Consider the following 16,904-nt stretch of genomic DNA (forward strand, 5'->3'; position numbering starts at 1 on the left):
TGATAATAAAATAATTACATGGTAGGTAAAGATGTGCAAAACAGAGATTTATTAACAAGGCCAGGTATAGGAGCACTTGTGTTTTAAATGCTTATTCAGTGATTTTCTGTACAAAATATTTTGTCTAACTGCACCACCAAACAATCAACAATTATATATGCGCTATTTCATCACAATATAATCATGTCTATTGCAAAAAAACATGTAAATAAAATGCTGAAAGTCAGATCATTTGCCATTTGTCCAAAATTTCTGCTTGGACCAGTAGGTGTATCATATTTTAATTGCAGCTCAAAATACCTGCTGTAATGAAAGACAGAGATAAAAAGACTAGTTCCCGTCTGAAATTCTGACAACTAAACAGAAAATGCTGTACTGCGCAGGTCGGCAACCAATCACGGCGCGCCTTTGCCCTGACGTCAGACACGAACTAGTCTTTTTATCTCTGTCTTTCATTATAGGACCATTATGTGTATCCTAATTAATTTACAGCCCCATATCATTGTAACCCTTCTTACCTGTGGCTCCACACCCTTGTCTCCAGTTGGTTTACTCTCATCATCTCCTTCATCTGTTTCCATGGCAGCAGGTGCCTCATCTCCTTCCTCCTGTCCTGTCTCCATAGGTTCCTCCTTCTGTTCTTCCCCAATCTTGCCATCGTCACCTTCCATTCCTTCATCGTCTTTCTGGGCATTTTCATCTTTGTTCTCATCACCAGCATCATCTGGGGCATTGTCTGGTGGAAGTTGAGCTTCAATTTCCAAGGGGTTTTCCTCTAATAAAATATGAACATAAAATACACTTAACTTAATATTGGCATATGATAATGTTTGTTATAATGCTTACCATGTTGGTAGCAGGCTTTGGCTTTGAGTGTGTCAGGCAGGAAACCAGTAACCGTACCAGACTAATATGAGCCTATACCTGCCTGACATATAAGAGTCTTATTGAGTAAGCTAAAGGGCAACTAGCCAGCCAGACATGTGATTTGACAAGCCAGACAGCAAAGTATCCAGCATTTGGTTGTCCAGCTAGTGTTAAAAAGTATATCACTGGTTCTTCCACTTTTGCAAACCAATTAGGTATCATTTCTAAGCATTTGTCAACAACAATATTACAGAAGTATCACATTGTGAATACAAACACTAGATATAGACATCAAAATATCATGTGACCAGTCCAGCGAGTCAGTTGCTTGACGAAGTCTGGTGATTACAGACACAACGTCACAAAGTTGCAAAAAGTAAGTTCCAGTATTTGATTCAATTCCAAAAACTCACTAGACATGGATATTGCCAAATGAAGACACTATAACAATGCATAATTCCCTACCATTATCATCAGCCCCTTCTTCTCCTTCCTGCTCCTCCCCATCTCCTTTCATCCCATCCAGGTCCAATTCTTCCGGTAGATCAAACTCTTCTGGGATGGCTTCAGGCGGTGGGTCATTAGCTCTAGATGGGTCTATCTCATCATCATTGAACTCAGTCTAGATACGACACAAAAGACAACATTATATTAAGAAGAATTGAGCTTAGGTGCCACATACTGTGAAAGGTAAATCAACAATAACTGTGTAAGTATGGATTAGCAATGTCACAAGGTTCAAACAGTGCACCGGCATCAGCCTAATTCACACACACACAGAGGCACAGAATTGTCCAATCTATATATTATTAATCTATGAGTGTCTCGCAATGTGTCTCACATTGTCTTACGCTCTGCTATTTATTGGAGCAAAAATCTAAAATTATAATAAATATCTTTGGGGGAGGGAAGGGCTTAGGGTACAACTGGGAGAAGCCTCATGTCCCTTGGTGTTACCACTGCCCATGTCTCAACGAATATTACTAGAAACAGCTCCACCCCGAGATGATATTGTACACTTCCCACAATGCATTGCTTCCATTCCTGTACTGATTTGCTTTCCAGTGCAACATGGGGTCGATAGTGACCAAAGGTACCTTAATGAACAGAGTACACCCAGATCTTGCAAAATAAGTTTATTTCTTGACTATCAACCCATGTTTAGACAGTCTGTTCTCAACTTGAAAAGCAATGGAACCTGTACAAAGTAATAGAAGTGTCATTTGATGAAAAGAGATGATGTATCAAACCATCAAAGGAAAATGGCTTCACTGCCATCAATTTTCTACGAGAATTCGACAGTTTTCTGTGTGACATCACAGATATACATGGTAAGCCTCTCCTAGTGGGGGACCTAAATCTTCATGTGGATGAGCCTTCCAAAAGTGAAGTTTCTTGCTATCTTGCTTTGCTTTCCCAGCATGATCTCTGTCAATTTGTGACTAGGCCTACCCATAAGAAGGGTAAGATATCTCTGAGCTCCACCTACCTCATCCTTTGGTTCCAGATTTTTAGGTTCTGGTATTTCTCCTGTTCCATCTTCTTCCTTTTCTTCTCCTTGTTCCATCTCCTTCTCTTGGTTCTTTCCTTTCTGGTTATCATCTTTTTGACCTTATGGGTATACAAAATAATACACAGGAAATGTTACAATTATTAACTCTCTCCATGAAAGTGTCGAAAGCTGATGACAAGTTACAAAATCTTTTTCAATTAAAAAATTTCATTATTGTACATTTTTCATGACCATATTTGGAATCGGTATGAAAAATGCATGAAAATTAGTACAAACAAGCCTAGCATTGGTTCAGAGGTACTTGTGATAGCTCTTGATGTCTTGAGAAAATATTAGGGTTAGACGCATTGGCTACCTTTCAGTTTGATGTTTGATTGAGAAAATATCTAAAAACATGGGACTTTTTATGTTGATGACTATGGCTAGCACACAAAGCATTCAGAACCCAGTGAACACAAAAATGGCTGCTTGAAGCCCTGCATATCACCTTTTTAATATCAAAATATACTTACCTTGATTATCATCCTTAGCAACCAGCTGAGATTCCTTCTCCTCTCCTGCTCCATCACCAAACTCTTCTTTCTTCTCCTTGTCCTCACTTTCCTCCTCCCCTTCCTCATTCTCCTCATCACCCCACATCTTTTCATCTAGTTTATCAGCGTATGGCTCATCTACATCACCCATCTGTTTCTCAAGCTGTTCCTGTGCATCCTTGTCATCATCATCATCATCTTCACCTGGTTCTGAAGGTAAGAAATTGAACAATATGAAAATCACAGGCTTAATTGTTAAATAAATTCACAGCAAACACTATCTTAGGCTTAGCATTGGGGCTACAAATTAGGCTTAGTTTAAGGTTAGGATCAGGGTTAGAGTTAGGAACTCATTATACTTCATACTGATAGAAATAGCATAATGTATGCAATTGTGCAATCATTTATTTTAATACTATTAAACCATATACAAATTATTCCCTGATTTTAGTACTAATTGCAAGCTTACATGTGGAAGTTGCAAAACTTTTCAAGAATAAAACAGATATGAATTTAGGAAATGTAATACAACCTTCATGAGGTCGCCAGCAGTATCATTATACCTAACATTATTTAAAGCCATGACACTACTGGCTGAAGTTTTGATCTCTAAGAACTATTTTGATTGGATATAAACAGAGCTATATCATGTATTGAGCCAATCAGAGATATGGTAAGAATAGTCAGTAGGGATGGTAAGAATAGTCAGCTTAAAATTGCTACGAGATCTAAAAGCTCTATTTTGATTGGTAATTCTGTTGAGTTTATTAGGTAATTAGCCAATCATGGGCCATGTAAGAAATATATCCCTGACTGACCTTTGGCCTCCATATCATGCAATTTGCCTTCAAAGTCATCAGACATCTCAATACCCTGCTCCTCATCTTGGATATCAGGTTGGTTCTCAGCCTTCTCTTGCTCCTTCTCATCCCCAGGTTTCTGTACATCTTGTACCTAGAAATAACAAAGACTGTCAGCAACTGCATATTTGTCTATTGATGCTATCATCATGAACAGGTTGTTTCAACCAGAGAATGAGGATAAGGTTTCCCACTGAGTTGAAAATTAGAAAATTCCATCACTTTTCAATTATCCAATCACAAAACTCCAGATCAACAGATACAACAATGGACTATTCCAGATGAAATCCACGATACACAACCTTAATTTTCCACACACACAGTGTGAATTTCAAACTAAGTACCAACTTCATTTCAAATCTTCACTCCCTGTGTGGAAGTAAGGCCATGTCTTCCATACACGATACATACGAGGGGGTATCCAAAAGTTTTTGACATCACCCAGAAGCGAAGGACCTATATCGATGAAATTTTGTCAGTGTAATTACTGGTCCTTCTCTACATTATGGTCAAAAATGGTCTCATAAGTATGTTTACTTTTTTTACAGGTGGCGCTAGATGGGCAGTAGGCGCATAACCTTTAAATGATAAGATCCTCCACTTAGCGTGATTAAGTTCTCATTTGAAGGGGTTAGGCCTACAATGCTCAGCCCATCTATGATGAAATGAAAGCTATCGCTGAGGGTGATGATTGCTCATTTGGCAAATTCTTTTTACAAAAAGAACAGTGCCATATGATGAGCAATCATCACAGGTGAAGCGGATAGCTTTCATTTCATCATAGATTTTCTGAGCATTGTAGGCCTAACCTTCAAATGCAGGAACTTAATCACGAAAGTGGAGGATCTTTCACCATTTTACAGGTTATGCGCCTACTACCCATCTAGCGCCACCTGTAAAAAAAGTAAACATACTTATGAGACCATTTTTGGACCATAATGTAGAGAAGGACCAGTAATTGCACTGACCAAATTTCATCGATATAGCTTCTTCGCTTCTTGGTGATGTCAAAAACTTTTGGATACCCCCTCGTATATATGGATTTCAAGTAGAATAGCCAAATATACTGAAATTCAACCTCCTACTACCCATCATTGAGTTGATTTCCCCCCTCCCACTTTTATGTACAGTGGGACTTTTCTGTCTTTCACACTCATTTTGAAAAGTTTGAATTCTCACTTTCTCTTTGCACATCTTTTCCATGACTGTTGAAATTTATTTACCAAATTTCCTTGACCATAATCAAAATGCCATGACTTTGCCGTTTTTTAAGTTTCAAAATTCCTTGACCAATCCTGTACCCCGTTTACATTGGGCGAAAGTCGTAATCGAATTCACTTAAGTCGTAATCGTCTTAATTCATATCATAAATATAAACAGGTACAGTCGTAATTAATCGTAATTTAAAAGTCATTTCAAGTGAATTCGAATAAGTCGACATTAATTGCGACTTTTCACTAATGTAAAAGAACACATTGTTGAATTCGTATTTACCTGCCGTAACCACTGGTAACAAACGAATTTGATATTCGTGAATGCGAATTTCGAATCAAATTCAGCCGATGTAGTGTAAACACCCACCAAACGAATTAATCTGCTGTTGTAATTCAAAATACAGCTTAAGTCGATTACGACTTTTGCCCAATGTAAACGGGGTATATGACTCTGTGGGAACTCTGTACAAACTAATAAAAGTTACTAATGCATTCCAACTTGGACTTGAGTTCTCCCTAATCACATAATATTTAGACATTTGAAGTTTACCTGATCTTCTGTTTCAATCTGATCACTGACATCTTTAGATCCTTCCCCATCTCCTATGCCTCCTCCTTCAATGTCCTCAAACTCTGTTGCCCCTTCTCCAGAGAGCTCCTCCGCAAATCCTTCTGGTAGACAGAAACCCTGTCAATAAAGCAACAATCAGGTGTTAGAAATATGACATGTTCTTGGGCCAAAAGCCCATGGAAATTGACAAGGACATGTGTGTCTTCTATTTTGGCCCAAATGAAGCATATTAATATAAATCATTCTTATTATCATATCTTTCATTTTTTCCAAATTCTTGTGGGCAAATTTCTCAACATGCTGGACCAATTGAGCACCATAATGGCCTTAGAGGGAACACTGGTACTTGATTAGACCAATGAGACAAAAGGTTGACAAACTTGACGCATATGCCACTGGCCATTTTTAACCAAGCGAGATATCAATTTCCGGGATTTGTGGATAGCTATACAAATTCAAAGTGCAAAACGAAGGAAATGAATACTATATGCAAGCGGGCAAGGAATCAAACTGGTAATTAAGTAAATGTGCACCAAGTGGTGGCAAACAACATATTCTATTTTAGTCATATGAGAGGATATCTTTGTGCTTCTACTTGTTAAGGGCTACAAATATGGGTATATATTTATGAAATGTCTTCACGTTGCTGCAATAAGTATACCAGGCAAAATAACTACATACTAAAATCTTACCTTGGTGGCTAGTTCAGTAAACACACCCAGTAGAACTGATAGAAGCTTACAAGTAGTATTGTGAGCTCCTACACATTGCTGCATATAGTATGCCACTAGACCTGTGTACTGATGCAGTATGGGGGTTGTCCTTAGCAACAGGGCAACACATTGGTTGAAAATCTGAAAGATATATAAAAATATTACTGAATTACTTCAGATGCTTTATGTCCAGTGACTAATTCTGCAAGATTCTGACCTACATCATGTGCATCCACTAATCAAAATATTGGTCCTGCCTATCCTCTATGATAAGATAGAGGATAGTCAAAACAAAAAATCCTATCGTTTATTCTTTAATTATTCTTTCACCTTGCTATCTGAATCTTATCTATCCTAGAAAATGAATAAATTATAATCACAAGGACCCAAACCAGCTACCTTATAATAGATTACAAACCTTTTAATGTACACCACTACACCACACAATCCACATCATAAAAAGGTAATTGTTTTTGCAAAAAGTGACAGAGCAAAGTTTGCAATAAGGAATAGCTCTGCAATTATGCAATTAAATAAGCACGAAAGAGGTCAAAATCTCCCTGAATCACCCATCCAGAATGTCCAGTTAGCCCAATTTGGTCAGCCTATATTTGAGGTAACTATTTACAGTGTTTCATTTTACCTTGATATCATCTTCTGATGTGCATGAGGCTCTCAGCTCCTGCAGTTTTTCAAACATGGCCCTGATGCTCACTGTAACCTTAACAAGGTCAAGGGTTATATGGTCACGTGACAATCCACCATCGATTAATTTCACAAGATGACCCGTTTGGAGACCAAGTTCCTCTGTTGAAAACAAATGACGTAAGACTTCACTTTAGATTACGTTAGGCGTTAAAAAGTACTATTTGAAAAGATTGTCACATAAACATGTGAAGTTGGCATGTACCCTGGGCCTCAAGGAAGAACAGATAATTGATTGTGTTTTCAACTGATTGAGTGTCCCAGGTTAAGAAGAAATAAAACAAACAAAACAAACTAAACCAATGGGCACACAGGAACATCCATCCATGCTTGCTGGACAGTGTTATAAGATCCAAACTTGAATTAAAATGCATTATAAACAACATCCTAAGTTGGGGTATTGGTTTAGTCTGCATGTAGCAGTAGAAAATGAGTAATGCCCTAGTTGTTTGGTTAATGTAAAAAACACTGTGTATAATTTGTGTATGTTTAACCAGTGGAAGTCGGAAAGTAATCTGCATTTGTGTATACCTAAATAGCATCCCTGTTTGGAGATGATTGTATGCAGGGGGTGGGTGGGTTGGTGTGTGTATGTAATGGTGGTGTGGTGTGTCTCTCTGTCTGTATGCAATATATACCTTCCATTTCCTGTTCATCACTTGCTTGATTTTCACTTTTATTCTCCTCTACACTGGCTTTTTGGTGTCCTTTCACAAGCTCTTGCACGGCACATAGGATGCACGCTATCATCTCATCAGAATATGCTTGGAATGATTCCAGAGTCAATGCAGAGAGCTGACTGCTGCTGTTACTGCTTGTTTCTAAAATTAATGATGAAAAACAAAACGATTAAATTACAATTCCAGATCTGACAGGAGACCTGGTAGGAAACATCATTAACAGTGGAAACTATTCATATACCGTAAAGATTTGCTTAATGGTGCATATGGGCTCCTTGATCCTTAAGCCAAAGGAGCCCATGTTGACATTAGGCGAATCTTTACTGTATATATTTTACATTTCAAGCCATATGGAGTACGGGTTAAGAAAACAAAAGCACACTCAAAAGGTAATTGAAAATTACTAATAAACAAAATGATCTGAAACCAGGATTTATAAATTTGGTGATGATTTACACCTGAAAATAAGCCAAGATGATATTTATTGCCTATTCTTATGATTTCTAGTGACTTTCAGGTCTCATGAAAACTGTTCACATATTGAAGTAACCTTTACGCAGATCAATTTGTGGAAATTATTATTTTACTTTGTTTTGCAATCTTCAAGAAATGCAAAAAATAAATTTCTTGCAATATTAACTTATTTTATAGTATGTAAAATTGGTCTGGATTCACTTTACCTGTTTTGCTGAGTCCTGCACGCCACTCTCTGAACATGTCCCTAGTGTTGCTTGTCTTGTCCTTTAGTTCCCTGGCAGCAGTTGCAGTCTCTGATACATGACATGTAGCAGTCACTGTGTATGCAGACACAAGACTGATGCAGGTCTCTTCTACTGCACCTAGACCATTCACTGCTTCTTCTATAAGGGTAATATCACTCCTGCAAACATGATAAGGGAATGAAAAATAAATATAAATCATGACTAGATAAATAACCCGGTCAATTTTCTGATTGACAACTGACATAAGACAAAAAACCTAGGCACTTGCTTTCGTGCATGTCCTGTTTGTATTACGTTGATAAAACAATAGTTATGTTATGGCATGTGGCTTGTTCAGTGAAACAGGTGCCATGTTTCAAGATGAGCTTCAATCAGCTAACCAGGAGCCCACTTCATCAGTGTTCACGCAGTATGTCTACACTGGCAAAAAAGTGCTGAAGTTCTCTGATAAACAGTGTAGTTGTCATAGGAAGGATTTATAGCACTTGCTAACTGGAGTGTTCACCTAATTGTAATTAATATGATTACACCAGGGATACATTGTCCTTACCATAGAGATATAATTTGAATGTTTGCTGTTCTTAATTCTCTGATGCGTTGATCCAACGTTGTCTTGATATTTCTAATCTTATCTTGGCAGCTCTGAAAATCAAATACAAAATGACACAGTAATAAACATAAAAATAAGTTCTGGATGAGATATATATTAGTTTTAGGTGACTGCAATAATTGTACTAAAGCATTTTCTACCCTTCATGAGGCAGCTGTTTCAAGCATAGGCAAGCACCTATGCGCACTGACGCCACTGCCACATCAGGAAGGAAAATGGTTTAATAGTACTTTTTGCTTAAGAATATTCTGGGAAGATGAAGGGTTCAAGCTTCTGCTCCATCATTGGCATTTACTTCCTCACAGTAACCATTTGTGTGTGTAAAGCTAAACAGTAAATCCAAGTTTTACAGCAGGATTTTTCTCTGTCTTGTACAGCCATGTTGTAAATATGCATCATGGGGTACACATTAATGATTACAGCGCTTACTGGAACTCTGTATAATTTTGATACAGCTTTATGTTGTTCAACATGTTCAAGCTTTACCTTTAATTTATCAACCAAATTTCTCCACAAATCATCTCCTTTAGTTGATTTGTCCAAAGGAGCAAGCAAATCACTTGGAACCGGTGTCAACAGTTTCCTATCCTCTAATGTAGTGCCTGATCCCTCTTGGCTGGTACCCTGTTGGCAACACTCCAGTAAGAGTAAGTACTGATGGATGGTTTCCCAAGACTGGTCAGCAAGTTCTTTAATGGTAGTTAGCCACTGGCTGGTATCCTGTGGAGCTCTTGGAGATTGGGAATCAGCTACAGGGGTGCTATGAAGCTGTTCCAGCTGTTGAACATTTGCCCTATCAAGAAAATTATATGTATTTAGTAAAAATTGGGTTTGCTTTAGAGCTCTTAAATAATGTCTTTAGCATACACGCTGCAGAATGGCAAGACTATACCTTAGATCACCTCAAGTTTGGTAATGCCATCAGTGCTTTTACACAATTGAGCTTTAAGCATGTTGACAAACTTCACCCTTGTGCGTGTGTATATGCTCTGTGGAATTAGGATAATGTGCGCATTCAATATTGCGACCAGTTACATTACTACCAAATTAGAGGTACATACATGTAAGGTTTATACATTTGAGTGCATGGCAAGCAAACAAGATATGTGATGTGATTACATGCAGGTTATTTGTACAACAAATTATTGAATCCAATCCTGATTCTAAGAGTTTTTGTGGTTACTATTTTGTAATTATTTGAACATCACAGAAATTTGAGCTTGAACTTTAAAGGCCTATTTAGTGATTTGCTCATTCAAAAAATGATAGAAATCATACAAATTTAGTTTTTGCACCTTTTTTGATAGCATAGATATACTATTAAACATAGTCTGCTAGCAGTTAAGTCAAAAGCTGTATATTAAAGACAAAGTAAGACATTTTACATGAAAATGTAATATCTAAACTTAAGTAGAGAAATTAGCTACATGTATTTGAATGGGGTTTCTACTGTTGTTTTTCTAATTTTTTGGGCCAAATTTTTCATGTCAAAAATACATGATTTATCCGTCACTTTTAAGCAATTTATACACAAGTTTTACACTTTCGCCAGGATCACTGAATGGGCCTTTAATAATTGTGACCATTTACTTACTGTAGTTGTGTGAAACCATCGGTGATATTAGCAAGCATTTTCCTCTGTTCATTTGCCATCTGCATCAGATGCTCTGTGAAACCACGGCAACGATCAATGTTACCTAAACCAAGTTCCTGAAATAATTCAAACATTGGTGTTTTAAAACATGCAAGTGTAATAATAGTTTTCATCACGGTCCTTTATCAGTATGCCGTCCATGCAGGTGGTTGTTTTTCACCTCTACTTCAAAGATTTTTAAAAGTTTCAGCTGAATATAGTGACTTTATTGAATTTTCCCCAGTGTCAACTGGGTATTTTTCAAATCATAAGAAGTACATTTTTAAGGTCTTAAAAAACATAATATTCTAATGATCAATAAAACCAAATAAACACATTGGTTGATTAAGAAAGATAGACACTACTTACCTTTGATGGGTTAGCTATGACGGTCACCAAACAAGCTCTTCTTGCTACTGATCTTAAGAAGTATTTCTGGCAACTCTCCCATTCCATGGCAACACTAGACACATCAAAACTATGACAAAAAAGAAATGCTTGTTGTGTTTACTAAAAGAGGAAGAGATGTACTTGAACACTGAATATGGACTAATCCCACTTAACTATAAACCATGGAGTGACTTACTCAATTCTATAAAAATGGTTAGTGACTAATGCTGGTTTCATACTTTCCTGCTGCTTGCCGCTTTAATTTGCCGCTCTGAAGATGATTTTACTTCACTGCGCAGTCACACCAGAAACGCTAGCGGTGACCAGCGGCAAGCCGGTCGCAAGCCGATATATCGATCACTCCACCACACGTAGCACTGCTGCGAGTTGAATTCAGGTCAACTCGGAGCGGTGCCGCTCTGACGTATGCTCAGCAGCAAGTGGCAGAACGTATGAAACCAGTGTAAGGCAAACTCAACTTTACAATGGAATGTCGCCTTCTGTTGTCAGTAGACCACAAACGGATGCAGACACTGACAGTTTATAGCTGTCTGCTAATGGAGTAACCATGACAATATGTTACTCACAATAATGGTTTTTGGGGGCTCAATAAATTATACATTGGGCATGATCGACATATTGCAGACTGAATCCTTTGTCATCTACCATACCAACTAGAAACTGTCAATTTAGCATTATCCCCGATGCTCAAAGTGGTTCTTGGCTATTGGAAAGGAAAGAAAGAATGAAAAAGGAGAGAAGATGAACAAAGAAGTCAGAGTTTTCCCCCGGGTTTCGACCCCAAGACCCCTCACGTGTCCATCGGCGACTGGATGCCACGGGGTTTCGCTGGCCTGGCCAGCAAAAGCGAGATTATATATGAGTTAGGGTGATTATGTGGTGGTTTCGCTTTGTAAGATTTTATAGAGTTAGGGTTATTGATATTAAACAGGCTCTCACCTGGAATTCTTTGTAGCATCCCGTAGTGCCACCTGCAAGTCAATAGGAGGTAGATGAATCCATTCTTCTCTGTCTCCTTGTCTGGATACATTCAATCCTTTTCTGTAGGAAAGACCTGGAATAATGAACAAACAATATTAGTTTGGCTGTTAGTTTTAAACAAATCTCCTGTATCAAAATTTAGGACAAATTATGTTGTTATTTTGATAAAGCTGTAAAGATAAATAAATAATTTTAAAAAATGACATGAAGTTTAGTTTTGCCACATTATACTATAAAATATCATTCAATATCATAGATAAGAATGTACATAGACCAATCAATATGTTATACTGTAATTAGAGCCTTTGCAACATCCCATCTTGATTCTGCCAATGCACTTTTAAGTTATTATTATTATTAGACAGCATTTATGAAGCGCCTTATCAAAGAGATCAAGGCGCTGTACAAAGAGACTTTAAAAATTACATCTTAAATTTATTACAACTTACATTACACATACTAAAAACATTGCATACACTGTTAAGCTACAAATTAAATATACACCTGCTAAAAACATATAAAAACAGGTGACAAACTCACTATCAAGAGGCAAGTAGAAAATTAACATATTGGAAAAAGGTGGGTTTTGAGCGATTTTTTGAATCTATGGATGTAAGGGAGTTGGCGGATGTGAATGGGCAGAGAGTTCCAAAGGCGCGGAGATTAGCCAGTGCTTTCCTTTTTCTCAGTTGAATGTTTTTGACTTCTTTAAGTTGATATAACTTATTCTGATAAACATGTCAAACTTCTTCTGATAAACTTGATATAACTTCTTCACAAAACATGTCAAAGACTTAGACTGGGACACTATGGAGAACAGGAGAACTGCCAACAGAGTAACAATTCTACACAAAGCAAGACAGGGCATCCTGGCCCTGGCATCCTGGCCCTGCCAGTCGAAGACTTACTACAGCCAAACCCACGTCAATCACGGCACACCCACTCTGAAGCTTACAAAGTAATTACCTGCAACAAAGACTGCTACAAACAATCATATTTTCCAAGTAGTAAATTTTCCCATGGATTCAGAACCAAGCCCAAACTGGCTTTTAAATCTCACAAATAGAATCATGTTACTTCTCTTTTCCACAACCTCCATTGGCTCAGTTTCAAGTAGCATTTCAAGTTTGAATTACTGACTGTGTATTTTCATAATTCACAGAACTCATTCACCTGTAAGCGATCTCAATTTTGGTCTTAAAGCCTTCTTTTTCACAGGATCTTGTAGTTTATCATTAAAGTATAATACAATCATGTAAAAATACTAATACAATTGAGGACATTTTCTTCAATATTGCTTTAAGAATGTTATACATTTCCAATAATCATCTGAGATAGAATAAGATGTATGCTGCGAACTGACAAACTTGGACAAGTCAAGGGCTTAGGGCAAGGTGGCCGTATCAACTGAATAGCTGCCATATGTCATATTTTAAGATGTAAATAAATTGTGAAACAACTTAAGGGCAGCTATTGCAGATAGGGCCTTCTTCCTCAAAGTTATACTACATCTCACCTATCAGCACCAAGTACTTGAAGAGATCAGACAGGGCTTTCCTTTTTCTCAGTTGAATATTCTTGGCTTCCTTGAGTTGTTTTTCTTTCTCAGCATCTTTGGTAACATCAAGACCTTGAAGATCTTTCACAGCTGAGATCACCTCACCTATGATGGGAAAAATAAAAATATGTCAAATTTGATTTATTTCATTTTTTCGTGACCAGTCGTATCAAAACATAAGCAGTTGCCTTAAAAACTGTAAATTTAGATTTCATGACTACTTTGTTAGCTCTAAACTGACATCTCACACATTGATATCTGATGCAAAATAGTTATTTTATGTGACAAATAAGATATAAACAACTATTTATTATTTTTTCATACACCTTTTCTTTATCATCTGTAAATGGGGTTTCTGACAACTAGTGTATCAATGTAAGGCCAAAAAAAATTGTTTGGTTATACTACAACTGGTCCAAAAAGGTACGGTCAGTTGGTCGATTTTTTTTTTGCCTTGTGGAAGCAAAAGAGGCAAAGCAAGTTAAAAACAATGTTTTAATGTTGTTACATGGTGTTGCAGAGCAACATGAATGCATGTGTGAATTAAGTCGATTTCCGTTTAGGGTTAAACAGTAAAAAAAATTGGCCCTTTAAACGTAAAAAAAACACCCAGCTAGCAATGCATACTTAATTATTCAATGGCTGTTCAATAAAAGCAAAAGAAATCAAAATGTACAATTTTATCCAACTTAGAAAATAAAAAGCAAATCTTTTTAGAAGCAGTAGTTCTCTGGTTTCCAACCTTGAATAAAAAGCAATTTAGGGCATAACTTCTTTTTTTTTTTTCAATTTTTGTAAAAACAAAACAAAATTGGGTTGGCCTCAAACATCGGGTCGGTCGGTGAAGTACAACCAAACAATTTTTTTGGGCCTTATGATGGGTTGCTTGTGTTATTGGTAGGGTTTCTTCTTCAGCTTTAAAGTTACTATAATTTAACATAATACTACACACTGCCTTAGCAGTGAAATTAGTTCAATCAATCACTGGACTCCAGTGCTTGTGTGTCATGATGCATGGTATATCCAGGGTTGCAAGATTTATTAGTCAACTTAAAGGCATAGTCACATATTTGGTGGGGTGGTCACTCTGGAATTTTTAGAATGTCCATTATTTTTTACTTAATAATTTAACATGGAATACCAAATGAAAGTTGCAGCAACATTTTTTTTTTTTACAAAAGAAAGCACATTTTATGAAAAATCATTGGATCCAAAAATTATTTTTTTACCAGCTCTTACATGCTACTTAAACCTGATATAAGTGGTGTAATTTCCACCCCATGTGCATGATTTTTCTCAGGGGGAATATAAATGCAATTATTGGCTTCCTTGACTCATTTCCTATTTAAGATACAGTAAGCCAAAAAATTAAGGTACCAGTTATGTTTACCCCTGTATATCCTAAATAAAGACAAATATGTCAAAATTAAAACAAGCAGCCAATACCTGTACTCTTTAGCTCTGATTTAAGACCTTATTTGTTGAAATTAGTTGATAATTAAAGAAACAGTGATCTAAAACTTAATGAAGAAACAAAATCAAAAGTTGCACTTTTGTGCTAGTTTTAACGTGCTAATCAATGGAAGCACGGCGCTAGTTCTCTTGTTCGCGAACTCTTTGCGTACAAATCAATAGGGCACGCAATGGAGAAAACTGCAACTTTTAAATTGGCATCTTTCTTGGGTTTTTGGATTGTCATGTTTTTATTTTTTAGAACAATTTCAACAAATGAGGTCTTAAATTTGAGCTAAAAGATGCAGCTATTGGCGGCTAGTTCCAATTATGACATATCTGTCTTTGTTTAGGATATACAAGGGATGAACATAAGTGGTACCTTAATTTTTTGGCTTACTGTATTAATATTAAAAAGTACACTGCAGTTTTTTAGGTCGGCCCCTGTTAATTGTCACTATTAGCGGTAGTCGCGATTTTGAACTATGATAGTTGACTAATTCTGGGGCCACCCTGTATATATGGTAAAATCAGTTGCAAATCAGGTTACAGATGAAAATGTCTCTCTATGAGAAATTATCTTGAAAAACTTTTCAGTGTAGCAGTAAGGCAAAGTTGTTTCTACCAACTATCTCTGCATGTCCTTTTCATGCTGCTACTAGGCTATTCCAGCTGAAACCCATACTCCCCCTATGGAAGACATGTTCTGAATCTTCCACAGAGGGAGTGTGAATTTCAAATAGGGCTACCTAAAAGGGTGACTCGATTTGAAAGCTATACCCCCTGTGTGGGATATTAAGGTAATGTCTTCCATAGGAGGTATGTGAATTTCAACTGGAATAGCCCATTGCTTTCGTGCAGATTTAAAAGGTCAATGGCAATAAATTATCACCTAATACCTTCCCATGACAGCTCTTGTATATAGTTTCACCATTGATACGAGTGCTACATGTAACATAATCAAGAACCATAAGCATAGGGAATACCCAAGACGAAACTTGTTTTTAGTTTCCGCTTTGATATTGTTGTTACGTGTATCATTACACGCTCAAAGTAATTATATCACATAAACAAGGGATTAATTTCATACCCATTTCTGCTCTAATGATTACAGAGCGGAAATTAAATACTCTTTTTGTTTCTTCTAATCCTAGGACAAAAACAGCATAATACCTTGTGGGAATCGGCTATTCCATTTAAAATTCATACAGGGGGAGTATGAATTTCAAATGGAATGAACAAATTACATAGCTCCATTTGAATTTCATACACCCTCTGAGGAAAGATTCAACATGAATCTTCCACACAGGGAGGGTGAGTTTCAAATAGAGTTGGATAATGTGCTAATTCCATTTGAAATTCACATTCCCCCTGTGGAAGATAATTCAAAAATCTTCCACAGGGGTAGTGTGGATTTTAAATGGAACAGCCCAATACACTGTCCCTTTGATGTATAAGATAAAATATAATCACACTACGTGTTGCATTTCTCCTAGGCGCATCTTCCCTCACTTATGCTAAAGAACAGACTGTGCAGTCGTTATATAGTGGATATGCATATTATGTATGATTTATAAACAGACCCAAGTTGCTGGTGTGGAATGACTTGTTACTTCAACCCTCAAACATAGGCAGATAATACTGATTACTATATGTACTGGATGCCAACATTTGTTCCATTGCAACCAGTTTTAGGATCAGTGATAAATGTGTGATAAATAGCAACATATTGAAAGATAACTATTTTATAAGAGCAACTTTGGCCACCTTTCACTATTATCATGGCTTGGCATGGTTATTGCAATATTTCAGTATTGATAGTGCTGCTGCTTGTTATGGCAATTTATAACAAAACCGCTGCAGATGATCATCCAGAGCACA

General features: G+C 36.9%; 1 protein-coding gene across 1 annotated transcript in view; it reads right to left on the reverse strand.

The window, feature by feature from the left end:
• The window catches only part of LOC140157609 (midasin-like), a 153,986-nt gene that overhangs the window by 15,040 nt on the left and 122,042 nt on the right, over positions 1–16,904 (reverse strand). Inside the window, exons 72-87 of the mRNA XM_072180849.1 lie at positions 13,530–13,676; positions 11,972–12,086; positions 10,991–11,099; positions 10,583–10,698; positions 9,475–9,781; positions 8,929–9,020; positions 8,337–8,536; positions 7,615–7,797; positions 6,915–7,078; positions 6,251–6,412; positions 5,538–5,675; positions 3,732–3,867; positions 2,893–3,123; positions 2,357–2,478; positions 1,333–1,489; positions 519–775 (exon numbers count right to left, since the gene is read on the reverse strand). Coding sequence (XP_072036950.1) covers positions 519–775; positions 1,333–1,489; positions 2,357–2,478; positions 2,893–3,123; positions 3,732–3,867; positions 5,538–5,675; positions 6,251–6,412; positions 6,915–7,078; positions 7,615–7,797; positions 8,337–8,536; positions 8,929–9,020; positions 9,475–9,781; positions 10,583–10,698; positions 10,991–11,099; positions 11,972–12,086; positions 13,530–13,676 — 2,636 coding nt within the window. The remainder of the gene's footprint in view (positions 1–518; positions 776–1,332; positions 1,490–2,356; positions 2,479–2,892; positions 3,124–3,731; positions 3,868–5,537; positions 5,676–6,250; positions 6,413–6,914; positions 7,079–7,614; positions 7,798–8,336; positions 8,537–8,928; positions 9,021–9,474; positions 9,782–10,582; positions 10,699–10,990; positions 11,100–11,971; positions 12,087–13,529; positions 13,677–16,904) is intronic.

Source organism: Amphiura filiformis, chromosome 7 (genome assembly GCF_039555335.1).
Source record: "Amphiura filiformis chromosome 7, Afil_fr2py, whole genome shotgun sequence".
Lineage (NCBI taxonomy): Eukaryota > Metazoa > Echinodermata > Ophiuroidea > Amphilepidida > Amphiuridae > Amphiura > Amphiura filiformis.